Source organism: Yarrowia lipolytica, chromosome 1E (assembly GCF_001761485.1).
Source record: "Yarrowia lipolytica chromosome 1E, complete sequence".
NCBI lineage: Eukaryota > Fungi > Ascomycota > Dipodascomycetes > Dipodascales > Yarrowia > Yarrowia lipolytica.
The window spans coordinates 383,002-409,015 of NC_090774.1; the positions used below are offsets into that span (position 1 = coordinate 383,002).

At 48.0% G+C, this 26,014-nt stretch overlaps 12 protein-coding genes across 12 annotated transcripts; 5 read left to right on the forward strand and 7 right to left on the reverse strand.

Annotated features, from left to right (window-relative positions):
* Positions 1–26: 26 nt before the first annotated feature.
* Positions 27–1,643, reverse strand: YALI1_E03846g (uncharacterized protein; the record flags this gene model as incomplete). The annotated part of the gene is made up of 1 exon (XM_503488.3): positions 27–1,643. The coding sequence occupies one exon, from the start codon at positions 1,641–1,643 to the stop codon at positions 27–29; it is 1,617 nt and encodes a 538-aa protein (XP_503488.3).
* A 685-nt stretch (positions 1,644–2,328) lies between these two features.
* Positions 2,329–4,065, reverse strand: YALI1_E03870g (uncharacterized protein; the record flags this gene model as incomplete). Its single annotated transcript, XM_503489.1, has 1 exon — positions 2,329–4,065. One exon carries the CDS (start codon positions 4,063–4,065, stop codon positions 2,329–2,331), a length of 1,737 nt encoding a protein of 578 aa, XP_503489.1.
* A 561-nt stretch (positions 4,066–4,626) lies between these two features.
* On the reverse strand, positions 4,627–4,915 carry YALI1_E03877g (uncharacterized protein; the record flags this gene model as incomplete). Its single annotated transcript, XM_068282897.1, has 2 exons — positions 4,627–4,793; positions 4,840–4,915. The coding sequence occupies 2 exons, from the start codon at positions 4,913–4,915 to the stop codon at positions 4,627–4,629; spliced, it is 243 nt and encodes an 80-aa protein (XP_068138998.1).
* A 41-nt stretch (positions 4,916–4,956) lies between these two features.
* On the reverse strand, positions 4,957–7,449 carry YALI1_E03904g (uncharacterized protein; the record flags this gene model as incomplete). Its single annotated transcript, XM_503490.3, has 1 exon — positions 4,957–7,449. One exon carries the CDS (start codon positions 7,447–7,449, stop codon positions 4,957–4,959), a length of 2,493 nt encoding a protein of 830 aa, XP_503490.3.
* A 1,390-nt stretch (positions 7,450–8,839) lies between these two features.
* YALI1_E03918g (uncharacterized protein) lies at positions 8,840–10,309 on the forward strand (the record flags this gene model as incomplete). The annotated part of the gene is made up of 1 exon (XM_503491.3): positions 8,840–10,309. One exon carries the CDS (start codon positions 8,840–8,842, stop codon positions 10,307–10,309), a length of 1,470 nt encoding a protein of 489 aa, XP_503491.3.
* Positions 10,310–11,133: 824 nt separating this feature from the next.
* YALI1_E03941g (uncharacterized protein) lies at positions 11,134–13,386 on the forward strand (the record flags this gene model as incomplete). The annotated part of the gene is made up of 1 exon (XM_503492.3): positions 11,134–13,386. The coding sequence occupies one exon, from the start codon at positions 11,134–11,136 to the stop codon at positions 13,384–13,386; it is 2,253 nt and encodes a 750-aa protein (XP_503492.3).
* A 327-nt stretch (positions 13,387–13,713) lies between these two features.
* On the reverse strand, positions 13,714–14,319 carry YALI1_E03973g (uncharacterized protein; the record flags this gene model as incomplete). The annotated part of the gene is made up of 1 exon (XM_503493.3): positions 13,714–14,319. The coding sequence occupies one exon, from the start codon at positions 14,317–14,319 to the stop codon at positions 13,714–13,716; it is 606 nt and encodes a 201-aa protein (XP_503493.1).
* A 2,629-nt stretch (positions 14,320–16,948) lies between these two features.
* Positions 16,949–17,407, forward strand: YALI1_E03999g (uncharacterized protein; the record flags this gene model as incomplete). The annotated part of the gene is made up of 1 exon (XM_503494.1): positions 16,949–17,407. The coding sequence occupies one exon, from the start codon at positions 16,949–16,951 to the stop codon at positions 17,405–17,407; it is 459 nt and encodes a 152-aa protein (XP_503494.1).
* A 371-nt stretch (positions 17,408–17,778) lies between these two features.
* Positions 17,779–18,180, forward strand: YALI1_E04007g (uncharacterized protein; the record flags this gene model as incomplete). Its single annotated transcript, XM_503495.3, has 1 exon — positions 17,779–18,180. One exon carries the CDS (start codon positions 17,779–17,781, stop codon positions 18,178–18,180), a length of 402 nt encoding a protein of 133 aa, XP_503495.2.
* Positions 18,181–18,313: 133 nt separating this feature from the next.
* YALI1_E04023g (uncharacterized protein) lies at positions 18,314–19,372 on the reverse strand (the record flags this gene model as incomplete). The annotated part of the gene is made up of 1 exon (XM_503496.1): positions 18,314–19,372. One exon carries the CDS (start codon positions 19,370–19,372, stop codon positions 18,314–18,316), a length of 1,059 nt encoding a protein of 352 aa, XP_503496.1.
* Positions 19,373–20,353: 981 nt separating this feature from the next.
* On the forward strand, positions 20,354–21,182 carry YALI1_E04033g (uncharacterized protein; the record flags this gene model as incomplete). The annotated part of the gene is made up of 2 exons (XM_503497.4): positions 20,354–20,531; positions 20,917–21,182. 2 exons carry the CDS (start codon positions 20,354–20,356, stop codon positions 21,180–21,182), a joined length of 444 nt encoding a protein of 147 aa, XP_503497.4.
* Positions 21,183–21,348: 166 nt separating this feature from the next.
* On the reverse strand, positions 21,349–23,028 carry YALI1_E04060g (uncharacterized protein; the record flags this gene model as incomplete). Its single annotated transcript, XM_503498.1, has 1 exon — positions 21,349–23,028. The coding sequence occupies one exon, from the start codon at positions 23,026–23,028 to the stop codon at positions 21,349–21,351; it is 1,680 nt and encodes a 559-aa protein (XP_503498.1).
* Positions 23,029–26,014: the final 2,986 nt, after the last annotated feature.

The window sequence follows — 26,014 nt, forward strand, 5'->3', positions numbered from 1 at the left end:
GTCTCATCTGGTCCGTCCTTGAGAGCCTAGTTCTTGGCCCTGGCCTCGTTCTCCTTCTCAACCTTGGCCAAGTATTTCTGCAGCTCATTGGAAGTGGGGGCTTCAGTGTTGTTGGCTGAGGGGTATCGGCACTCAGAAACATAGACACCGATGATAGTGATGGCGATGCAACTAACTGCGATTATAGATGACCAGAAAGTGCTGGGATACACGTTCCAGGCATACTCCTGAAGCGCCCAGGTGCCAAAAATGAAGACAAAGCCGATGATGTCGGTGAAGAATATTCTGATCTCTGTCTTGCTGAGACGGCCCTCATATCGCAGGGTAGACTGCATAGGAGACAAAGGCGAAATGGCGTATGTAGCTCGGTACAGGAGGAAAGGCATAGTCCAGTAGAACCATGAGTAAAACTGATAGTGGAGAGATCGAGCGAAGAGCACACCGATTAGGTTACAGGTAGCCATGGTGACGAAGACGTACTCTTGGGTAACCAGAGTGGAGAACTGGGTTCGAGAGTAGAACAGGGGAGGCTTCTCTCGTCCTTCCTGCTGAGCCAGTTGCTGCTTTTTGATCTCCTCCTCCTGCTCCTGCATTCGCTTCTGTTCACGCTTGGATCGCTTCTGCTGGACATCAAACTGGACCTCGTTGCCAGAGGCTTCCTGTCTGATTCGGTCCCACTCTGCTCGCTGGGCAGCGGTGAGACCTCGTGGGGCAGGAGGGGGGTTTGTGAAGAACATCTCAAACGGGTTCTGGTAGCCGGAAGGAGCATTCCAGATCGTGCAGGCGAAACCGATGAGTGCTGTGAGGTGCGTCCACAACAGGATGCCATGGAACTTTCGGTTCTCGAAGACCTTCTGTCCAACAAACCGCCAGTTGACAGTCCATTTCCACATGAATGCTCGAGAAAGGTCAAAAGCACCAGCCAGGTAGGACCAGATGTGATCAGGGGAGGGATTGCAGAAAGGCAGTGCCAGGAAGACCTGAATTCCGACGATGGAAAGGGCGAAGACAACAAGAAGGCCGTTTCTGCTCATACCTTGGAGAGTAATAAGCAGGAAGGCAGGAAGATAGAGCATGAAATTCATCTTGATTCCAATTGCCAGGGACATCCAAAGACCGGAAAGCAGCCACATCTGGTTCTGCAGGGTGAAGACACAAAAGGTCATGGCGAAGGTACCAAAGACGTCGTTGAAAAGTCGAAGAACATAGATAGAATGCAGTCGTTTAGACAGACAGAGAAGAGGGAACAGGTAAGGTGGAGCGTCGGCGAGCAGATAGACGGTGAATGCAAAGAACTGGGTGCCCAGGTATACAGCAGCGTAGATGTACTGGGCCAGGCGAATATTCTCACCACCAGAGGTCACGTCGTAAAGAGCAGTGAAGATTCGAGCGTGGCCTCCGGGGTAGACCATGGGACCAGTTCCACCAACAATTTTACTGTAGTCGTACTCACCCCCCAGGATCAGAGCAGCCTGCTCCATGTAGGCCTTCCAATCGATCTCGGTGTATGGGACCTTGTGGATGATGGCCACGAGAAAGACTGCTTCCAGAGCAAGAAGCACACCACATACTGTCATGGAGTATTTGCGGTCATTGGCTAGCTGTAGCAGCTTCAGCGCCACTTTATTTTTGATGAGGATCATCGCTCAGATCCAATTGTTTTGGTGGTCAGATTTGATGGTGATGGGAGATGTGACCTGCCCTTAAGGTTGACTATACATGTGGGGGATGCATAAATCTCGGACCCAGTATCCATTTATGGCGCGTCAATGTGCACATCTTATCAGTCCAACATGACAATCAAAGGTCACGGAGATGTATAAATGGAAACTAGCCTCATTGCCTATTGATTTGGGTGTGTCAAGTTGTCTATATATATGTTTACTAAACAGTACGATACACGTACATACAAGTACATCACTGTAACACTTTCCTGTCGATAGCCGCTCAACAAACTCGTCTATGGATAGAGTCCAATTTAGCTCACAAAACCTACTTGGACTTGTAGTTACAGTGCAAGTATCGTACTACTTGTAGCACTTGAACAGTACATACAGTAGTTGGAATAGGTGCAGACAGGATGGCAATCAAATTATAAAAATATAATAATAATAAAAAACAATAGTGAGTGAAAAGAGGGAGTCATGCCCTTTGAATACAAATTGCATAATTAGATCGAATGACTGTCAGAATTGGTGACATAGTTAAACAACATATGGACCCCATATATGGCGTACAAGTACTGTAATTTTACGAATACAGGCAGCCCATACATTTCAAGGCTTACATTTTGTATCATTACAGACGTACGTGAGAGACTTTGCAGGTTTAAGTCTTACCAGCCTTGTTGTTATCCAGAGTCTTGAGACCCTGCTGAATGGCATCGTCAGTGAAGATCTTGCCGGGGTTAAGTAGCTCAAGGGGATCAAGAGACAGCTTGATGGTTCGCATCAGGTTGAGAGAGACAGGACCAACCTCGTGAAGAAGCCCCTCGATCTTTCCGAATCCAACACCGTGCTCACCAGTGCAGGTTCCCTCGGCAGCCAGACCCTGGTCGACCATCTTATGGACGACGTCGGTGACAATATCGGCCTGCTCGGGAGTGTAAAGCATGATGGCATGGTAGTTTCCGTCACCAATGTGGCCCAGAACTCCTCCAAGAAGACCAGCATCAGTGATGCTCTGCTTTGCCTTCATGACAATATCAGGAAGCTGAGAAAGGGGAACAGCAACATCAGTGGTCCATGCCTTCATACCGTCCTTCTCGGCAGCAAGAGCGAGGTAAAGCGCGTTTTTTCGGGCAGACCACAGCTCATCCTGTTCCTCCTGATCTCTTCCGAAATGCAAGGGAGAGTCTGTGTACTTGGCAGCCTTCTCCTTAGCAACCTTCACCTGCTCGGCGACAGTTTCCTCGGAGGCACCGGCGAACTTCATGAACAGGGCGGGCTTCTCTTCCCACTTTCTCTTGGCGTAACCGGAGTTGTTGACCCAGATCATGTGCTGATCATCCATAAGTTCAAGAGCAGCCATGGGGATACCCTCCTTGAGGATATCCATAGCAGTCTTGCAAGCGGCGTGGACGGTCGGAAACTGTTGGACGGCGACAGAGGTGACATTGGGGATGGGCTGGAGCTTAACGGTGATTTCGGTGATCAGACCAAGTGTTCCCTCGGTTCCAGCGAATAGATGGTTGAGGTTGTATCCAGCAGAGGTCTTTCGAGGTCGCTGCCGGGTCTTGAGAATGGTACCGTCCGCCAGGACAACAGTGAGATTAACAACGTGATCTCGCATGGGTCCGTACTTAACACAGTTGGTTCCAGAACAAGAGTTGGCAACCATGCCTCCCACCTGTGCTGTTGGGCCGGGATCAACAGCCAGAAACAGGCGATGGCCCTCCTTGAGAATCTCGTTGTTCAGATCAACCCAGCCAACAGAGGGCTGGACAGTGGCATCCATATCATCGGGTCTAATAGCAATAATTTTGTTCATGTTGGAGAAGTCGATGCAGACACCTCCGTAGGCGGCAGAAAGGTGGCCCTCCAGAGAAGTACCTCCGGAGTAGCCGACCATGGGAAGCTTGTGCTTGTGGCAGATCTTGGCAATGGCAGAAACCTCCTCAGTAGACTTGGGGTACAGAACACCAAAGGGCAGAGTGTCGAGGTTGGAAGAAGAAACGTTGGACCAGCCATGGAATTGGATATCCTCCTCGTCGGTAGAAACGTATTCCTCACCGATAGCCTTGATAAATTCCGGCAGGGCCTTCTTGAACTCCTCCTCACCTCCGTACTTGGGCTTGTGAGAGAAGTCCGTGTCGAGAGAGGCACCATCGAGGACCTTCTGGATTCCTCGGCCAACATCCTCATCTTCCTTCTTAAGGGCCACAGCGTTCTTGTCGGACTTGGTAATGAAGTAGGTCACTCCCGCAGCGACACCAGCGGCTCCTGCAACAGCACCCCAGCTGATAGATGGCTGGGATGATCTTGCCTGTGTGGAGAAGTTACTTCGAGCCAATTGCCTGGAGGCAATTCGAGAGACGCTCTGGGCGGCTCGTGAGATTCTGTTCATGGCGAAACTGGATGTGTGAATGTATCAAGAATGGAAAGAGACCCTATGCCAATTCAGAGTATCGGTAGTTGTAGATTCGTGGCTTGCGGAGTGAGTAATAGAGTTGCACAGAGAGGAGTCCCTTACAGTAAGTCAAAAGCGCTCAGCGAGGACGGTTGTGAAAGATCAAATGTCAGAAAAGAGGAAGTGTATTAAAGACTAGCTTGAGCTATATATCCCTTCGCTGTGACTCTGGTTGCCCCAGAATGAGACGTGGGGGTCATTCTTAGTACAATGGCGCGAGAAAGACACCCCCACTTACGTGCATATCTATGCAATGTATTCCCCCAGAATACAGCCAGTAGGGTTCAATAACCGGTTGGTCAAATATATACTACTTGTAGTAGACATAATTGCAGTTGGAGAAACAGCAACAGAAGCTCCCCATATGTTCTAGTTGATTCACGTAATACTACGGGCAAGCGAGAGATAGAAAAATGCAGATTAAATTAATTATATGTGACGGCGCTTAAAAACGTGTTGTAAGCTACATATTGGAGGAATGCAAGCAAATCCGTCAGACTAGTGGCGCAGTGTAGCAGTGGCGGTGGGTGTGTTGAGTAGCGAGTGGGGACGAACACGCCGGTCAGCAGTAATTGAATGACAAACTAAAACCACCCCGACGGTGTGAGACACGGGCTGAAAAATAGCTGTGAGAGCAGGGGCGTGGGGGGTAAATAAACATGGCCCTCCAACATGGTTATGCAATTGACAAAACAAAAACAGAGATCATACCAGTCCAAACTAGTGGGTGATCCACCAATGAAATGCTTCGGTGGAACATCGGGCCCTGCAACACTACAAGTAGCATGATGGTTGCATTGCAGGTATGCAGGCGGTACGCGATCTGTCTCAGGTTTGACCCCCCACTTCGGGGGTAGGCTCCGCGTTGTTTTTGACATCTTCATCACCAACATTGGTTGAGCGACTGTGTTCGTTAAGAGATTCACAGGAGCAGTTCTCAATAACCCCGGTGTTACCCTTGGAGAGATCAGGTTCCTGACGACAATGCTTCTCTAACATTGTACGAGCAGTCTCGTCCAGAGCATTAATGTACTTCTTGAGGAACACTCGGTTCTCACGAACAGGGAATCGCAACGGAGAAGAGTCTGACAACCAGAACTGAGGCCGACCGTCAATCTTCTTGGGCGCCAAAAATGCAAGATTGTTGTTTCCTCCTTCCTCAAACCGAACACGGGCAGGTAAAACCAGACTAGCCGTGTCCACGTGCTCGGAGAAGTCATTGTAATGAGCCGGAGAAACACCGCTTTTCTTGAGGTTATGTTCAAGCTTGGCGTTCTCCATCAACTCATCTTCCCGTTCCTGTTCAATCATGCTAGCAATCTCTCCGATCTCCTCATCCACATCTTCCACAGAGTCGTTAGCCGGAGGCGGGAGTTTGACAGGTGCGGCCGAGGGTGCTGCTGGGATTTCAGGCTCCTCCGAGTGACCTCTGGTTTGTGCCCAGAACTCGTGATTGTATTGGGGAACTTCAGATCGGTTGATCTCACCAGCTCCAACAAGATGGGGAACTCTTCCAACGAGATGCATCATCTCACGCCATTCTTCAAAGGAGTACTTTCGAAGAGGGTCCTCAATGGCATTAGAAAAGACATCATTAAGCGCCTTGGCCAGATCTCGGATTGTATTGATATCATTCTCCAGCTCAGAGATCTTGCGCTTCACCTCGGGGTCCTTTTCTGTCTCCTTGCTAGCCTGATCCTTAGCACCATTCTCCGAGTCCGTAGCAGTCTCCTCTCCCTTTTCAGGGTCTGTAGGAGGAGGGTTGTGGCTGTAGGGGTTCAGAGAGGGGAACGCGAGAGCCCAGTCACCGAAGACATCTGTGAACTGCACAACCTTCGCGATGACAGTATCTCCCATGGACGAAATCAGAATAGTCATCATGGGAACAGCAGCCATGGACCAGACGATAAAAAATGCCTTACCAACTGATGACTGAGGGTACACATCACCATATCCAATTGTTGTAAGACACAGAAGACAGAAGTACACAGCAGTCCAGTAACTCCAGTGTTCCACAAACTTGAAGCACATGGCTCCGAGACAAAGGAAGGCTCCAAATGTGATAATAGCCACAGTCAGATTGAGCCAAGTTCGATATTTCTCAGCTTGCTTGTGGAACTCTCGCATCTTTTCAAACAGTTCCCTTTCCTTCTCTGGGTCAACAGTCTGCTTCAGTAACTCATGGTACTCCTTCTTTCTGTTTCGCTCAGCGTGGTTCCACGCCAGAGTCTTCGACGACGAGTCGATAATCATGGATCGAATCGAAGAGATAATAAGACCCAGCATAAGGGTACCAATGAGGGCGTATGGAATGATGAGGGCTCGTTCGAGGTTACCGAGGGGGTGAATGTCACCCAAACCGATAGTCAAGATCGACACATGGCAGAAATACAGCGCGTCAGGGTACGACAGATCCATGAGGTACTGAAACAGACCAGCTCCCGACGCCGTCCATACCGCTAAGGATATATTCTGCAACATGAGACCTCGCTGGGCCTGGTTTAAGTTGAATGTTGCACCATAGAATCCTAGCAGATGACCAAATTCATTAAAAAATAGCAGAATCGAACACGCCATGTAACAAGCAAACGTCATGATGCCATGCCAGTACGATGCACTCAGCTGCATATCGTCCTCCAGCAACACAAACTTGGTTACCATAGTAAGAACCAATAGCATAATCGCAGCGGAACCGAAACCACATATACTGATTACCTGGGAAGCAGTATAATTGATTCGACCAGCGAAGTTGAGAAGCATAGACATGTTGGCAGTCACACCGATCGCAAGCGAGACGGCATTCAGAGCTGTGACCCATGCAGGGTCCTTGATGGTGTTGTATAGGGTACCTCCATCAGATTCGGGAATGTTTCCATCTCTGTACTCCAGCCAAGCCTCGGTAAGTGCTGCGATGGCACACATGTTAGCCAGCGGTCCAATCGCTGCTGCGATCAGAGGGAAAGAAGATGAAATCATATACCATGTTGCGAAACCCGAGGAGCCCACACTGACCTCCAAATTGTTCAAATAGTCGAGTGCGTCAATGTCCTTGGTGTTGGTTACCTGCTTGAGAGACATTAGCGTCTCCTGGGTATCGGCTAGCTCTGCAGGGTCTGTTGTGTTGACATGATGGTGTAAATGGTGGGGAATGTGGTGATGGTGTTGAGCATGCTTCTTCTTGAAGTTATTCTTGGCGATCTTGTAGTTGGTTCCTCCAACGGCTTCTCGGTCGTGCAAGCCCCGCTTGAAATTTTTACTGTCAGGGTCGACCTTCAAATGCTCCTCTTTGGGCTTTCGGTGGAGAGGGTGAAGTTTTCCCATGGCGGCGAGTGGTTGGCAGCAAGAAGAGCCCAGTCGAGTGGAGTGTTGGAGCAACCGGCTTGTCTGCGATGGGTGGGTGGGGTAGTAGTCAGTCACCTATGACTTTGCAAGGCTGATACATGCAATGTTTTTCTACAAGCGATCTGACATGCAAGGTCCTGTACGACAGAGTTTCTGCCTACGACGCGCTAGGAGAGGGTTTGCTGCAGTATACTTCCTGTTATTCCCGGTTGTCACCATCTGCGATACGCCTTACGGCCGTTTATCGGCTTTTGGACTATATACTGAACGGTGATTGACAAGGGAACTCGTATTGGTGCACTTGTACCGTTACGGCCAAGAGGGGGCTTGGCGCAGAATGGTAACTCTACTCGTAGTGCGATGTCTCTGGGTTCGAACTCATTTTTAGTCTACTGAAACTGCGTCTGGGGTGTAATTTTTTCGGGGACTTGCACTAGCGAGGACAAGGACGTGGGGCTTGAAATGGTCCAATTTAGTACTTATATTCCGCTCCAATATATATTTACCTCTCTAGAGAACCCATACAAACGACCGACAAGTCTCCTTCAACCATATTGCTTAGAGTTCCATAATGTCAGATGTTTCAAAGAAAAGCGAAATATGGAGGTTTACTTTGGCGAGGTTTGGCGAAGGGTAGACACGGGTACGATGTATGACTGGGTAGCGTCAATTATACAAAAATAGCCAAATCATATTCGTACGCGAAGTTTTGCACAGAATGAACTACGTGGCTGAAAAGTACACAACTTGTATGTAGGCTCCCGTTGCCACTGTCATCTTCCTTGCTACTCGTAGCAAATTCAGAGCAACATAAAAAAGTCAGGCCGCACCCCTCATCTGACACCCACCCACACATTCGTTGAATCTAACAGGCTGTACCGTCCATACCAACACCAGTTATTTGTAACGGTACGAGTACCCGTACTGTACTCCTACTGTAGGGGGTAAACTCTCGCCGTAATCTTTCTCAAAAAATGTCGGTTATTTACGCTACCTTTAATTAAATATTATCTGTTTGTAGTGTTGGCTCATCACCTACAGCACAAGGATGTACAGTAGCTGTCGTTATGCAGGGCATTAGACAGATTATTAGAAGTATCGTACTGTACTTGCACCCATCACCCATCACCTAGGGCAGAAATGAGAGATATTAGCAATTTTTGTTCTCACTCGAATTCAATACCAATTCATCCATTCACTCCAAATACATTTCGACTCTCAGTACTCGAATTTTTTTAGCCAGGTCCATAGTAGTAGCAATCCCCCTCAGCAGTAGTCCCAGAAGTTACCCGGAAGTAAATCACGTGCATCTACAACCTGTATGCACTTGACACCACCATAATCCATCAGTGAGGACAGGATAGTGGCAATGAGCGTGTCCGACACAGAGAAAGGCGACAACGCCTTGAAAGAGGACAAGAAGATGGAGGACACCATTGACGACAAAAACAAGGAGCTCATAGAGGTAAAACCCCACGACCCAGAGGACAACAACAACGAGAAGGAGAAGGAGACGGAGACACCCACACAAACAGCATCATCGGCCGAGCCAGAGGCCAAGAACGAGGGGAAGAAGGAACCATCGAGAACTCCGGAGCCGGAAAGGCTAGCAGCGTCAAAACTACAGCCGCTAGAAGTAACAGAAGAGTACTTCGACTTCGAACAACACCTGATGCGACAAGGAATCGCGAAGATTTTGAAGGGAAGAAAGATAGCGACAACGAAGGATGCATTTTCTGGAGTGGCAGAACTGGCAGAGCAATACATGAACGAGATCTGCACCCGTCTGGTCAGATACACCCGTGTCCAGAGGAGGAAACAGCCTTCCAAGGCTGATTTGCGGTTAATGATGCAAGAATGCGCCATCCGCACGGGAGAGCTGGAGCAGGAAATGGAGGAAAGCCGTGAGTGGCCTGTGGAGGCATTGGAGCTATCAGATCTGGGCAGTCTTCCCCGTGATGATCAGGCTGATTACTATACTCGATATTTTGATGCCCGAGTCATCCCCACAAGACAAAACAACAAGCTTGCGACGTATCAGAACCCAAGAGGCGATTACAATGCACCATGGCTTCCCTCATTCCCTCCAGACCACACATATCTCGCCACTCCTCAATACACATCAGAGATCCCCAACCCACGGGTGTTGCGTCAACGGTTGGTAGCGGAGGGTTCGTTGGCAGAAAAAGCATTGCGAAACCTGGCTTGGACTGTGCAAGTGGATCAGGCCATGGTGGTCCACATTGACGAGAGCGATTTGGATAAATTGGAGGACAGACTGGAGGTTAAACAGAAGGGGGGCATTAATGGTGGAGGTGATGTGTTTTCCATTCTAGAGAACGACACTAACAAGGAGGTTAAAAAGGAGGATTTCGGACTCGGAGATGCACTGAGAGATGGGGTTTCACGAGTCTCTACTCCAAAGTTGGAGGAGTCTGTTGAATCTCCCAAACCCATTATCAAGCTGTCGTTCAAGAAGGATACAGATCCTGATCCGTTTGGTCTCGGCAAGCCACTGAAGCCATTTGACGTGGAGAAATACCCCGAGGTGCTGCGCAAAAAGAGACTGCGATGGAATGAGGACGGATCAGGTGTGGTCACCGAAGTGGGTCGTGCTGGAGCATACGGTGCGGATCTGATGGAGATCGATGCCACTGGGGTTGATGAATGCTCTTCTGTATTGGCTGAGAGCGAGAATCGCAAGCGCAAGTCGCTGGATCAGCAGTATGCGATGGCTCTGTATTCCATCCAGAAGTTGGGCGAGAGACGAAGCAATGGCAGCAGTGCTACCGCTGATATTGGCATTGTTAACTGGCGAAACGATCGGTTCATCAAATAATTTGGGGCCCGAAGAGATGAGTGGCAACCCATCTGTATTATATATATAATTTAAGACTAATGTCATTTTCTAATCATGTTGTGGGAGAGTTCTGTTCGACGGTGGTGGGTTCAGATCTGCTCGTACATTTGTGCTGGAGTGTCTCACTTTTAAGTCACCATTTCTTTACAGCCTTGCTAACTGTAAATCAGTGTTGTAGATTCGCAAGATGTGGGGCGTTTAATGATACGAACCGTAGCTCTTAACAACAGCAGCAAATACAGATCTCGTATACGACAACACCCTTGTCGCCTCTATCTAACTACTTGTACCAGTACTCGTACTATAACTACAGTATTTGTAGAGCAATTTTAATCTTGCATGGTGTGGAATGTGGTTGTGCCCGCATGAAGTGTAGTTTGGCACCAAATTAAGAGAACGAGTCGTAAGAGCACATTTTAGTGCTTAAAAAAAGCGGCTGGAAAATAATAACAGCCGAGGGAAATAGCACGTGAAGAAAATGGTGATCATGTCAACCACAAGACCCTGTATAGTGCTAACGCCTTTACATTATCCATGCGGCTGGGTTGCCACTCACGTGATGTTTAGGTTCTGAAATTGACCAGAATATGCCTTGTTTGGAAACACGAAGGTTGGACGTCGCGCACTACTCCGTACAACATCACACATCCTCACCTGTTTTAGTTAGATATCCCCACACACACCACCACCACACCTCACTACAACCACAACATACAGCTTTGTGAAGACACACACTTTTAGTCACCAAGACAACGAGAACGACAACCACGCATAGCACTACGCCAGCAAGCAACACCCCACTGATGGAGTCCACAAATATAGCATTGCCTGCCTCCACAATATTCCCTGTTGAGGTGACAGCCATCCTCAAGGGAGCCGGCGATGAGATTGAAAAATTTGCACCCATTCTGACCTTCAAATATTGGCATGAGGTCGAGGACAACATTGGCGAGGAAACCAACGTCTTCCCCAAACCACCACCGACCATGGTTCGCAAGGAGTTCTTCTCCAACTTTGAATCGCCCGTCAAGGGCCAAATCGACAACTGGAGCATCAAGGTTGGTGACATGATCGAGTCCGCGGACCAGATTGTGGCGGCTGTTCAGGAGCCTTGCACCCACGCTGTGCAATATGGAGGAATGTGTGCATGGTGTGGCGCCTCTGTGGCCGACGAGAAGGACTACACCGATTTCAGCAACAAGGATCGAGCACCGATCAGCATGTCCCATTCGACTGCAGGACTGACCGTCAGTTTGTCTGAGGCCCAGCGACTGGAGGAAGGATCGACCAAGCAGCTTCTCAAGCAGCGAAAACTGATTCTGGTCGTCGATCTCGATCAGACCGTCATACATGTCACTGTTGATCCTACCGTGGGTGAATGGAAGAAGGATCCATCCAATCCCAACTACGATGCCGTCAAGGACGTTCGTGTCTTCTCTCTTGAAGAAATGACTATGGTCAGCTACGATGGAGGCAAACCAGTGCCACAATTGTGCTACTACTATGTTAAGCTTCGACCTCATCTGAAGGAGTTCCTCGAGGTTGTCTCAGAGAAGTACGAGCTTCACATCTACACAATGGCCACCCGCGCCTACGCCAAGGCTATTGCAGAAATCATTGATCCAGATGGACGGTATTTTGGTGATCGAATTCTCAGTCGAGACGAGTCGGGATCCTTAACTCAGAAGTCGCTCCAGAGACTGTTCCCTGTCGACACATCCATGGTCGCTATCATCGATGATCGTGGAGATGTCTGGAAGTGGAGCAAGAACCTGATTAGAGTGGTTCCTTATGATTTCTTCGTCGGCATCGGAGACATCAATAGTTCCTTCTTGCCCCAGAGGGCAGGTATGGTGACACCCAATAAGCCACCAGGCAAGGATGAACGAATCGAAGAGCTTGACGACAAGAAGGAGGGTAATGAACAAGAGGACAACCCAACCACAGAGAGCAATGGCACAAACGAAGACAAGGGCAAGGAGATCGACAACGGCGAGTCCGATGAGGACTCTGATAAGAAGGAGCACGACAAGAAGGTGGAAACAACGGAGGGCAGCGAAGCTGACGAGAAGAGTGACCCAGAGACCACAGAGGAGGCAACCAAGCCCTCATCTGCCCCTGCTGAGAAGGCTTCGCCTGTTGCTAACATGCTTTCGCTCGACAAAGCCCTTCCTGCAGCCGAGGACGAGAGAAAATGCTCCCTTGAAGCTCAACAGAAGGACAGACCTTTGGCCAAGCTTCAGTCAGACCTGGACTCTGCATCTTCTTCGGAAGACGAATCTCACGAGGAGCGCCACCATCTGCTAGTGGATAACGACAATGAGCTCATCCACGTTCAGAAGGCACTGCTCAAATTGCATGAGGATTACTACAAGGATTATGATGACCACGTGAAGCACCATGAGGACATTCTGCCCGATGTTCAGGATATCCTCAGCTCACTGACCTACCCTGTTTTTGGCGGATGCGTGTTCCTTTTCTCAGGTATCATCCCTATTGGTGTCAACATTCAACACGCCGATATCAGTATGTGGGTGAAAAAGTTTGGTGCTACTGTTGTGGAGGACGTGTCGAAGCAGGTGACCCATGTTATTGCTGCATCTGGAAACACCAGAAAGGTTCGACAAGCCTCCCGGTACAAGCGCATCAAGTTTGTTTATATTAGTTGGATCTTTGATTGCATTTCTCAATGGAAGCGTGTGCCTGTAGAGGGCCATGAGATTCCTCAACAAGAGATTAATGAAAACGGCTTCAGTGACGGAGGAGAGCATGTGGATGACGATGACGATGACGATGATGACGACTTGGAGGCTGCGCAGCCCTTCTCCCTAAGCAATATGGACTGGGGTGACGAGCTGGGGTCTTCCGACGACGATGAAGACGAGGAGGAGGCTGATCATGCAGATGACGAGGGATCCAACAAGCGATCTCATGATGAAGATGACGACACTGACAGTCTGACCAAGAGGCCCAAGACTGTCGACGAAAATGACGGAGGTGGAGAAGGTGACGACGACTTTGCTGCCCAGTTGGAGGCGGATTTGTTGGACATGTAGCTATGTACATATATTTATGAGCTTGTGATTATGATTATGGATTCCAGGTACGTAGGATGCGAGACCCACCTATTCGTAGTAGATTACAAGCAGATCAGCCTAACTATCGGTACGAGTGGTACTTGTAACAGTTCCTCATAACAGTACATACAAGTAATTGTACATACTGTATGTTGTAGCCATGTACAGGAGTTACTGGTACGTGTAATCTGTGCGAAATTGGTGACCGACGAGTTTATTAGTATATAATTTATAAAAGACCAGCTTTCGTGAAAATTAGGGGGTTTAAAAGAGTTGAAAAAGAAGAGAAGGGTGCATACCGACCATTTAGGCGGTAGCAGAGGGGCCGGGGATGGTGGTGGTAGCGGAAGCAGCCTCGGCAGTAGCCTTGGAGAGGACAGAGCCCAGAGAAGAGGTGGCAGACTCCAGAGAGGTGATCTGGTCAGTCATGTTGGGGAAGTACTTCTCAAGAGCCTTGATGAAGAGAGCAAGGTCATCCTTGAAGGAAAAGAAAAGGGTGGTGGCGATAGAGACGGGGCCGTCACCGATGAAGCCACCAACCACTGCGATAACCTGCTCGGCAATGAGCAGGTAAGCATGGACAAGGGGGTTAAAGAGGATGGTGCCCCAGAAAGAACCGATGAGGGTAAGAGCAGGGGTATCGGAGAGGTGGTGGACGAAGTCGTAAAGCTCGTTGTTGATCTCACCCATGACAGCCTCGAGGTTCTGGAACTGGGTAACTCGGTCACCAACGGGCTTAGTGAGCAGGTTGAGAGATCGGTAGACACCCTTGAGGACAGTCTCGATCATGTGGGCAATGTCGTTGACAGCGGGGATGACGCTGTTCTCTACCTGCTGAGGGGCAGGAGCGGGGGCAGCTGCGACGGCAGAGACCAGAGCAGCGGTGACAGCGATAGTTCGGACGGAGACCATTGTGAAGAAGGTGGAGTTGGAGGCTGTTTGGAGGGATGGAGCTGGCTGGCTTGAGGAGTTCTACATAAGGGGGGTTAACTACCTGTATTTATACACTCATCTAGATCGACTATCATGAGCCCTCGAAAGTCTGATGGCAGACTTCATGAGGTGCTTGCTTCTAATAGAGTTTTGAATCAACCTCACGCCGTTGGGCAGGTCTCAGAAACGCTCCTCCAATCTTAGGTTAAACTCTCCACGGACGGTAGGGGAAATCGCACTGGTGGAGAATATTGGTTGTCTTTACCAACGTCGCTGCTTCTTCAGGACCTCGTGGCTTTTGATCTTTACCTTGAGTGGCTTTTCTTCAAAGTCTTCGTTGTCCTGCTCCCTATCTCGAAACGTTAATGCTGGCTTCTTTCTGTAGAGATGTTTGGTCCAAGTCTTCGATTAGCCAGGACTACTATTGAATCGATCCGCAATGTTCCGCTATGTACAATGGTAGAGCTCATGCACTTTGCACTCCGATTGAAAGGGCCACATGTGATTCCCTCTCGGGCCACTAACGGTCTATCCAGGTACGAGACGCACGGTTATGCAGCCCAACACACCGCTCACGGTAGCTTTGAGTTGGTTTTGCAGTGTCTGCTGAGGTTATTGAACCAGGTACAAGGTCAGATTTGGATAGCGTTGGGTCAGAGTGCCGTTTCCATTGGCTGGTGAAAGCGAGATTTGAGACAGATGAATTCTATTCAGACGATGATCCAACTTTACCACTGGGTGGAAACCTTGGTGAGAGTAGAACGAATCGCCCATGATGATCAGTGATAAGGCCAACGCCTGATAATAGTTGCAACTATTATGATTGCGACTCATAGGCTGTCAGAGATTTATAGCTGAGTGCGGAGGTTCCACGGAAAAGTCTCTCTCTCAACATCAGGGTCCGATGACTCTTTTTGAGTCACGGAGCCGTTCGTTTTCTCCACCCTTTGCGAAGGATCTGGCAGCACAAATAACTCAAGAGAGAAGCGGAATATGCCATTAGACGCAGGTATTGTCCATCCCACAGGTTATAGATTGATTGAACAGCTCCGTCTCTATAATGCCTCTGAAAGGCATTGCAAAGCAAGTTGAAATAAGGGTGTTGTAGATCAGGACGAAAGCTGGACCTCATGTGATAGTGCCCACACATGGTCACGAGGCGGGGTTCTCAGATCGATACCTTTCTGGTAGAGCTAGGATAGACAGTCGTAAAAGTAAAAATACTTAAGAGGTGTGCCGTTCTATGGCTTGTTAGAATGTTATCTGAGGTCATTCAAGACGTTCGTTGTTTTCGTTTTCTTGCCAGCGCCATGCCTGATGGAAATCCTAAAGTGAGATAAAGTGAAAAGTTTCAAGCAATAAACGGCAACAACGTCGTCGTCGCCCTCCCGACCATTCTTACAGGCAGTTACAGGGACAGCCCTATGTCTCATAGATCATGCAGGTAGGCCGGTCTCGTTCTTCTAACCTGCATCATGGCTGTACGGCCGCGTAAGACTGTGCCCACCTGGGCGGCCAAGTTTCCGGGTGTCGTCTTCAAGCTCCTCTGGCTGGAAGTTTTATCAGTTCCTCTCGACAAAAGCAATACAGCAGAGCTGTGTAGATCTGATACCAACAGCAGGATAAGCATACATGCGAGGTACACACGTTCTTCTATTCCTTCCACCGTCTGAAGTTCTTGTAAAGTTCCCCGGAACTTTTGGCACCGTCATCATGTATCGACGATGACTCAATCAGGAAGCAGGTACGAGATACAGATGCTCACAATGCCCACCAACTGAGTCCTAGTGTTGTACAAGTACGTACATATATGCTGCCATGAGTATGCATATAAACGTGGGGGGTCTTGTCAGCGGAATTGGTTGAGAGCGTATTAGCTATCACAATGTACTGTATTGTAGTTTCTGACTGGGTGATTTCCAACGCAGCACGGCGCTAAATTTTATCAATATGAAGACTCCCACATGGTAACAGAACAATACTTTTTGCACATCGCACAGTAGGCTCGTTAAAACAGACTTCGAGCCCCCAGTAATTTCGACCTGCATCGTAAGCAGCACAGGAACCCTAATTTAGTAGTTGAGGGTGGATAACCAAGAGAGAGAAACACACCCACCTGAACGGCTTGAGAGACATTAGTGTGTCAGATAGGGGGTGGGGTCAGAGACCCTGGACCCTGTCAGTTTTCACAAAGCCATACAGTTTCAACGGCTATAGATAGTTAATCTGCTTCGGGCTGGACAGCCAAGACAAGGCGTCAATATGCCCACCCAGGCTGGGTTGTCACAGTTTTCAAGATTTCTTTTTGTGCACTCTTTCGACTAATCCAGTATATCGCTCGTAGTATCGTAACCATGGCTGGATTCATACACCCCCTACAGAATGATTGCGCTTTACCCTCGAAGTCATTTATGGAACGGTCCCGCGTGCTATGGAGTCATCTTAAAGCATTGTACTGTATTTAACTAACTTACCAACTAATCACGTACGGATGTACACAAGTCACAACGACTCACCTGGGTACAGAAACCCAAACCCTCGAGCATGCAAGTAGCAATGATAATGCAAGAGAAGGTCTCTATCCAGAACTACCAACGCCACTTAAAAAATGCTTCGACCTATTTCCCTCTTCTCGGGTGTTCTAGCCGGGGGACTTCTCTACCGTGCTGCATTCTCCACCAGTGCAATTCGGTCTGACACTGGAAACCGAGTTTTCTTCCGAATCCGATACTCTCAGGAATTTGACCAGCTCAAGACCCTTCCCACACCTTTGCTGTGCAACTTCTACATTCGAAACGATCCCTTCTCGAAGACGGTGTCCGAGCGATTGAAGGAGATTGTCGAGAAGGAGACCTCCAACACCGTCAATGCCGTTGATGTCGAGGCCGACGAACCCGAGGTCAGAGACTTTATGATTGACTACGGAGTCAACCAGATTCCTACCATCATTGCTCTGCGAGGAGGAATTGTTATCGATAAGTACGTGCCCAAGAAGGACACTGATCTGTCTGACCTCAAGGGCTGGGTTGACAAGGTTGGTGGAGGGGACGCTCCTAAGAAGGAGTAAAGCTGTAAACACACAGACTGTAAGAGCCGCAAATACATAGAGAGCGGCCGATAGCATAGACAATTTAATTGATTGTAAAATTACTGATATAAAATGATTTTGATCCGCATACTATCTTACCAGGACTACTTCGAGTCAAGAGCCATAGAAGTACATACTATACCCTATGTTGTCTGACTAAGACAGAATTACGAGTACAGCAAGTTTAAGAGCAACATAGATGAATTTATAGCAACGGCAACATAATGAGAGCGGCGCTGAAAATTTCAGCGTAAATAAACAAACATACATACCTAAGTATGTCCCACACATTCAACTCTTTGCGCTGTTCTTATAACTAGTCACGTGACTGAATTTTAAACCAAGCCTCCATGCATATATCCACAGTTTTAGCAGTCGATTCAAACGCACATTCACATCACACATACATCACAATGGGACTCTTTACCAAGACCGAAGAAACCGCCTCTGTGGGCCCCGCCGGAGGAGATAAGGACCTCACCAAGAAGAAGACTCGACAGATCTGCTGGGACTCTCGAGACAAGTTCTTCGCTTGTCTCGACAAGCATAACATCGTGGACGCTATCAAGGACAGCGAACTGGCCACCGCCAAGTGCCCTAAGGAGGAGAAGCAGTACGAGGCTGACTGTATCGCCAGCTGGATCGATTACTTCAAGCAGAAGCGAACCATGGAATACAACAAGGAACAGATGCTGAAGAAGTTTGAGGAACAGGGTGCCGTCAAGGTCGAGCCCAATGTGTCCTTCAAGTAAACACACACTCCACCAACCCCAAGTTTTAAATCATGTACATATTATCTATTCTACTGTGAAGTATTTGTTTGGTCTAGTTGTAACATTGTGTCTCATAAGAGAGGCGCAAATGGATGAATCAGAATCCGAGGTCTTAAGGCTTCCAGATTCGCAGCTGCTTATCGTAGAAACTACAAGTGGCAACGTAATCGCCATTGGGAGACCAATCTCCTCCATATACCATACTATCGTGGCCTGCCTTGTAGTACTTGACGATTGAGCTAGGTTCCTCCTCAGTTGCACCTGCAGCATCAAGGATAAAGGCACCGTTGTACATACAACAAGTGAGTACAGTATCGACGTTCTTGGGGTTGGGAAGCAGTCTCCAGACTCCACCGCCAAGTTCCTGTCTCGAAACTACTGATCGGGTGTTAACAGCAACCATGCCTGTCTTTCGGAGGTCAAGGCAAGCCAGAGTATCATCATACGAGCCTGTCCAGATCTGAGCGCCATGAGACTTTCTCCAGGAAGGCAGAATTGAGGTCACTCCTGCTTGGTGAATTCGGTTGTTGGATATCGTATCGGTAACGCCGTTATTGTAGTCCAGTTCTTGTTCACCGTCTTCATACAGAGGTGTCCGAAGATCCGAAATCATGAGGGCAGCATCGTCTCCACCAGACATGACCAAGTTGGGGAACTCGTCTCCTCCAAAAGACGAAATCCAAGCTTCCAAAGAGTGCTCATGCAGCGAGCGGTCGATCTTGAGCTCGGAGTCTGAGATACGAATGAGAACAACCTCACCGGAAGTTAGAGTGGCTACCATGAGATCATTGAAAGTGGGACTGAACGTGATAGAGAGCACAAGCAGCGACTCATCAAAGAGCTGGTAGGACTTCTGCTGAGTCAGCTCAGAACCGTCCCACCTCCATGTGATGATGTTTCCGGTACTTTGACTGGTGCAGATGAAAGAGTGGTCGAAGGGGCTAATCTTGAGGTCCAAGATTGATGAGTTTGTTCGGCAGCTCTGCTGCAGTTTCAGCTGGTCGTCTTCAAGCTTGTAGACATCGACCGTACCATTTCGACTTCGGTCGTCCTCCAGCTTGTAAGTGGCCACAAAGATGATAGATGCATCATCAGGTTGAATCTGGATGGCACATGGTGGCAGATCGGTGATTGCAGACGTTATAGTGCACTTGTTGCTGTGGTCCTCCATTTAGTGTTCACGGAGGAGAAAAAAAAATAATTAAGGTGCGATTATGCATGAATGCGCTTATAGACCTGCTCACGAAATTGAGAAGGGGATCTACTACTTGTACTTGTAGTAATTTTACGAATGTGCTTTTGTATTGTAGCAGACAAGATGACTGAATCCGGCAAGATAATGAGCTACTCAAAAACGAAAAATTAGGACGGCACCATGTGACTGACTGACATCTCACAGACCATCGCTGGAAAGAGAGACCGTTATTATATACAGCGCCTCTCACATACATCGGCTGTGTCTCTTGTATCGTACAGTAGCCTGTCTAATTAACGTGATTATGTACAGCCCAAGTATCGTACAAGTACACAGATCAGTCAGTTGATCAAGAAAAGGGGCTAACAGGGCCGAGAATGATTGAAGCTACAGTCTTGGTGAGTTCACCCCTTGACTCCTATTTTTTATCATTAGGCTGTTTTACGGGATTCGTATCAAGATGTCATTTGCTGAGACCTATTCCCAATTGTATTATCTCTTCACAGCCCATGAACCTACAGCACCATAACGACACACCCCTGCCTACAGTAAAGGGTAGCTACCGGTAATAAATGGTAAAAATTCATGCTCTCGGCTGTGCAGGCCAGTCTCCATGGCGACAAGAGATCCGCGCTAAAAATACAACTCGTGTTTGATGGTGGATTCAACCCGAATAATGGAGGCAACCACTCGTGACAGCGTCTGAATACCAATGTACATTTTCAAATCTCTCTATAGGACTCACTCTACGAAGGGTTCAGTAACACGATAGACACACGCACTCACGTGTCCAAAGCTTGAATCTTAGGGTTAGGTCAAGTTTATTTGCGGTTTGTTTATGTTTGTGTACATTGGGAATAGGAGACGGGACAGAACGCATCAACACAAACTACACACAAAAATATTACAAATGGTGAGTTCAGAAATGAGAGACTTGTTGCACTCTTTCAAATCATCATGGCACCACTAACAAAGTCGCAAAACTCCAAATCTTTCAAGGACGCCTTTTCCCTGTTCGACAAGAAGGGCACCGGCAAGATTCCTGCTGAAGCTCTCGGTGATCTTCTCAGAGCTGTGGGCCAGAACCCCACCCTCGCTGAGATTGATGATCTGAAGCAGACCATTCCCGCTGAGTGTGAGTATACTACAGATATTTTCAAGCATCTAGGTGATGGGCCGATAATGGAACACGGTGTGGTGTGTGAGACGATGAACCGAAACATGTCACGGTCCAGCGAAATGCAACTGCGATAAATTGGGCGGTTTCAACGTGTTGGGGTATAGATTCGAGGAACCCGTATCACTTATATCGTGATCACAACGTGTTTGGATCTCTCGTGACAGAAACTTGCCCGTCAAGGGATGTTCCGGTGATTGATTCCTTCATTAAGGTCGTTAAACGGTAACCTCGAAGCGATCACATAAGTCTCTATGACGACAGGGGAGATGGGGTATGCCTAGATTCGCTCTTTCACACCTCTACCAGCATAAATCCACCCCCTCCATCAGCACTAACACAGTCGACTACGAGACCTTCTCCAAGATCGTCAACCGACCAAGCGGTTTCAAGTCTCTCGGTGAGCCCGAGGATTACATCCGGGGATTCCAGGTGTTCGACAAGGACTCCACTGGGTTCGTGGGTGTCGGCGAGATGCGATACATCCTTACCTCGCTGGGCGAGAAGATGTCTGATTCCGAGGTTGATGAGCTCCTTAAGGGAGTCAACGTTACTCGAGACGGCAACGTCAACTACGTTGACTTCGTCAAGTCCATTCTGGCCCAGTAGATACCTAATATATTTTTTATGTTTGAGCGATTCCCATCCGTAGCTACTTGTACTGGTGACAATGTCTTTGAAAGTGTCGTATTGTTTTACATAGATCATAACAGTGAAATAAATAGCTTATATATATAAATTAAGCAACCTGTTGCCGAAGTATCTCGTTGGAATATCAACTCAAGATGGGCAGGAAGTTGCCAACAATCATCATGGGGTTGCCAAAGACATCCCGTTTTAGGGTCCAGATACTGGATGTTTTGATTTTAGCACCGGTCGGTGTAAGTAGTGTACAGTCGGCCATAGTAGCTCCTCTTGAGTCTCCAAAAGCGATTCGAGAAAAGAGCTCAAAGTACTCGAGGACAGAATTGTCGTCCAGCAGCTCTACGATGAAGGTCTGCTGACCAATGAGACGCTGTTCAGACCAACCCGAGAGCTGACAGAACTCTTTTCCAACAGCAGCTAGTTGACCAGTACGTCTCCAGACAAGAGTGGGGGTTCCAGAAAACGAAATAAACTTTTGATACTCTAGGAGGGCTCGCTGGAAGCATTGTTCCATGAACACCAGGTCCTCCTCTTTCAGCGAGTTGGTACAGGCAATAAAAGAGGGTCTGTATTCAGCCATATACTTAGTCATCTGGACGAGCTGCTGTTTGTTGAAACGGCCTTTCAGATAAGAAATGAGTCCATGGTATCCAGGAGTGTAGCTGAATGGCTTTGTGATGTTAGTATAGACCTGGATAGGGTCGGTGTAGTCAGGTAAGTTGGAGTAGACAGCTTCCAGAGCACCTGAAGAGAAGATGGACTTGCTTGGCGAGTCTGGAGCTTCACTCCCGTTTCCATTGCCGTTGGTGTTTTGCGGCTGGCCAGCTGCTACAGCAAACGAAAGAGGCCTCAACTTCTCGTCAGTAGTCAGCTCGCTGTCCTTCACATTTCGCCTAGTTTCGTTAAACGCAACAATTTCAGGCACAGTTAAGAAGGTATCATTGACGAACTCTCCAGCCAGTGGGTATTGGTTAAGATCCTTTGCCGACAAACCGTTAGACTCAATGAGTTGTTTGATCTTAGCTGAGGGAGTAGCTGCCTGGGGCGTAGGCTGGTCCTGGTTATGTGGCGAGTGAGTGTTTGGAGACTGAGAGTTGTTTCCGAGCAACAAAGAGTTGCTTACTGCGGAGTTTGGTTGACCAGAAGAGTACACCATGTTTGACAGGATGGAATACTCCATATTAGTAGCCACGGACTGGAACGAGTGTCCCGATAATTGCAGATCCGAGAACCAGTCTGACGAAAAGTCACCTTCTCCAGTTCTTCCCAGGTCTCCTAATTGGTTGATTTCCGTCGCCAGAAGCTGCTGGTGTATAAGGTAGTCTGCAGGAAGTTGTGACGGAGTACTTGACTGGCCTCCCTGTGGTTGTTGGGCACCCTGTCGCTGTGGTCCCTGCAAGTTTGTGTGGGCCATGCCAGGTGTTCCTAGGTTCGGATGTCCATTCTGAGGGGTATTGGGGACGGGCATATTACCCATATGTTGTTGCTGCATGTTCCCCTTCGTATCAGGGAAGCCTGCAGAGCTAGAGCGAGCACTTCGAGTTGCTGGGCTCAGTTTTGGTTGTACGTTCACACCAGGGGCAGGTGACAGGCCTTTACTGGGCTTATTATCCTCCTTGTCGTCCAGATACTTTAGTTTCTTACGCACACCGTCCACACAGGTGTCTGCGAATCCTCGGGCCACACATCTCTCACAGGGTCGGTTGTTATCGCATGTCAGATGGGTTCGTTGGCAGTGGATACACGCTCGGTGGGCCTTTCTTCGCTTCGGCTTGCCCGTCCGTTGCGAAATCACCACGGGTTTCTCCATTGGAGTTGGGTTGGAGCAATCTGTTTTCAGCTGAGAATGGTCGGTTGGAATGTATGACTGCGATGCGTACAAGTCTTTGGGAGCTAGAGCTTGTAGAAGGAGCGTGGTAGGTTGTTTTCAGGGAGCTGACGCGTCGGTCGCAAGATAATAGCGTGGGTCTCTCCTTGGCTGGACAAGTCTGGAATATGAGAAGTTCTAGAGAAATGGGTTCTGACAACCGGAAACCGGGCTGTTTAAGCTAGTGCCGCAGAGATGCGGGTGCAGTGCATATAGCTTGGGGTCGAAAGGATTGATAAGTGGCGATGGGAGTGTTCTAGTTACATGCTTCAAGAGATAGTCAGGAGCCGAAGCTTTAATACATCAGATACAGAGCCCTAATATTTCACAGACTTACACACGTACCAGCTTTTCCCAACGGTGCAACCCCCTGCTCTGTTTTGTTTTTTCTTACTCGGCCTTGGTTTCGTCATTTCTACTTACTTGACCTGCGTATGGCTTTAAGCTCAACGCTACGGAATATGGTTCATGACTAGTGGGGAAGCCGAGTCAGTAGACGTGAATGTTGAGTGGCTTAGTGGGTCGAAGAAGGTGGGCAAAGCTGATTATAACTACTCTGGAGTGATAACAAAACGACTGTGCTATTTCAGACCTCAACTTCACCACATGGTCAACACCAGCAGCACTGTTTGCTTCTGCTAAACGGAGCAAAAGTTTATGCCTACACGAAATTCTATGAGATGTGGGGTGCGGCGGACGACCCCAAATGTTGTGCCATCTGGGTGAAAATCCCGAGAGCGAGTCACTTTTGGACCGGTTTGAAAGCCAACAAAAAGACTCCCCTATGACCAAACCTCGCATTAACGCCCCTCTCTACACGCTACCAGCAAAAAATGGATGCTCTGAGCTCCCCAACGTGAAACTCCGTTTAAACTCGGATGACTGATTTTTCAATGTCCCGGTACCTCCCGAACAATGCATTCTGGAGGCATCTTTAGCCTCGGCCTCTAGAGGGGCAACTGAAAAACGCACATGTTATTTCCGATACATTCCGAGGCTCCTACTTCTCCCGAGCTCCACCGTGCTTTGTTCACGTGCAACTCGTGAGAATCGAAACGTCTGAGGGGGGATGGGAGGCGTCAGGGGATATATCTGTTCAGAATCTTTAAGATAGCTGAAGCCGACACTTTGGCCGTTTAAACTACACTACCCGTAGTGCTCAATTGAGGGTATGATTCGCCTCTTGCTACGCGCTTGCGGTCGAACACCATGTGCAATTAATTACAAGTAGGAAGCCTCGGTCAAGGCTCCGGACAGAGGCAAACAGAGACAAAACAGACATGTTGCTATTGATCGGGGCACGCTGACACGCTTTCAACACTTCCACAAGACTTTCAAACACGAACCTTTGGGTCCGTGAAGCTTTGTACGGCGACGTAGAGTCACAGTATCGTAGCAAGGTCCACTATGACGTAAATGAAGGTCAGTGCGATGTCTGATTCAATGAGTCGTACACAACTGCCCTTGAATAATGTACAATACGGGTAGGGTATGTGTATTTGGTATGAGTACCGGTACGGTACGCTTTGTGGTATGAGATTAGAGAAGTTCAAGTATCATATGTGTCATAGTAGTTTTACGCCTGTCCATTTAGCGCTCCAGTTACTTAATAAAGCTACATAATCAAACAGTGCCAGTACTCGTTCTATCATCGTGGCAGGTTTTGTACCCCGGTACTGTAAATACCATTCTACAAGTAGCTACCGTACTTCTCGGACACCACTATACGATACATTGTAGTACCAGTGAGTGAGTATGTACCGTACAAGTACGCACGATACTGTACGATGTCCCAACTTGAGATGTGAATTGATCTGCTGGGTCTGACTCAAACAAAGCACACTTGCAATGGGTAGAAGCGTTTCTCGTATACAACTTGGACGAGTGAGTCACTCCGAGTGAGAGCCGACAGCGTTTCTGGGTTACCCTCGTCTTGTCGGGCTTACGGATCACCTTGAATGAAATATGCAACAGGGAATGCTTCTATTGTCAACTGAGTAATATAAGTTATTTTCAAAGGGGGTCGAGGAAGTTCCTAGGTCTATACAATCAATCAACACGACTGGGGAGAATTCACTTCCATCCATTAGCCCGACACTACATCTTCCTTCTCTTGCACACTATACTTCAATTCACATTATCGCGATGCACTAACCCTTGTCTCACATGCTTTAGGATCCTGAACATGATTGAGTGTAGTGAAACTGAATCCACGATATTATGTGTTTCCTGTAAAGTGCTTCTATTGGCCAGATATTCTACTGGCACCTATTTGTAGAGTACTGTAATCTAATTAACTACTTGTAGGATGGACTGAATGCTACCCTATTGTAGCTACAGTATTTAAGAGAACAGCCTTTCCTAATGATAGATATGCCCATCACACTCGCATCCCATCGAAATTCCAGAGTAAAGGTAACGCATTTGGAACACCAAACAATAAAGACGATTTTCTCTTTATTTCAACGATAGCCCTGAAGTTTGACTGGCACAATATATACATTGGAATACGATTAGTTTTAGTTGTTGACACCTGGTTTTGCTGACTCGTCAACTAATTGTGGGGCACTTTACTCGGGAAGAGAAGTACACTGTACAGTACATACTGTGTAACTACAAGATTCTCTCAAAAGTGCCCCATGGGTTGTGGCTTTCAATCGAGTACGAAGAGTATCAACCGATCCAACTGTTCCATAGCTGTGGTGTCAATCTGAGTGTTTCTTTTGGATCAACACCTCTGATATATATTTACACCATTCCAGGTCATTCTTTACAATGCCTTGTAGATTACAAAAAAGTTTGTTGTTGAAGCCTCCAAAGTGGCTTAATTTTGTCGTTTCACTCACACGATGAGAACAATCAGCTGGTTAGTGCAACATCAACGTGTCATCTCAATAATAGTATAGATGTCAGATTGAGAAATGTCATC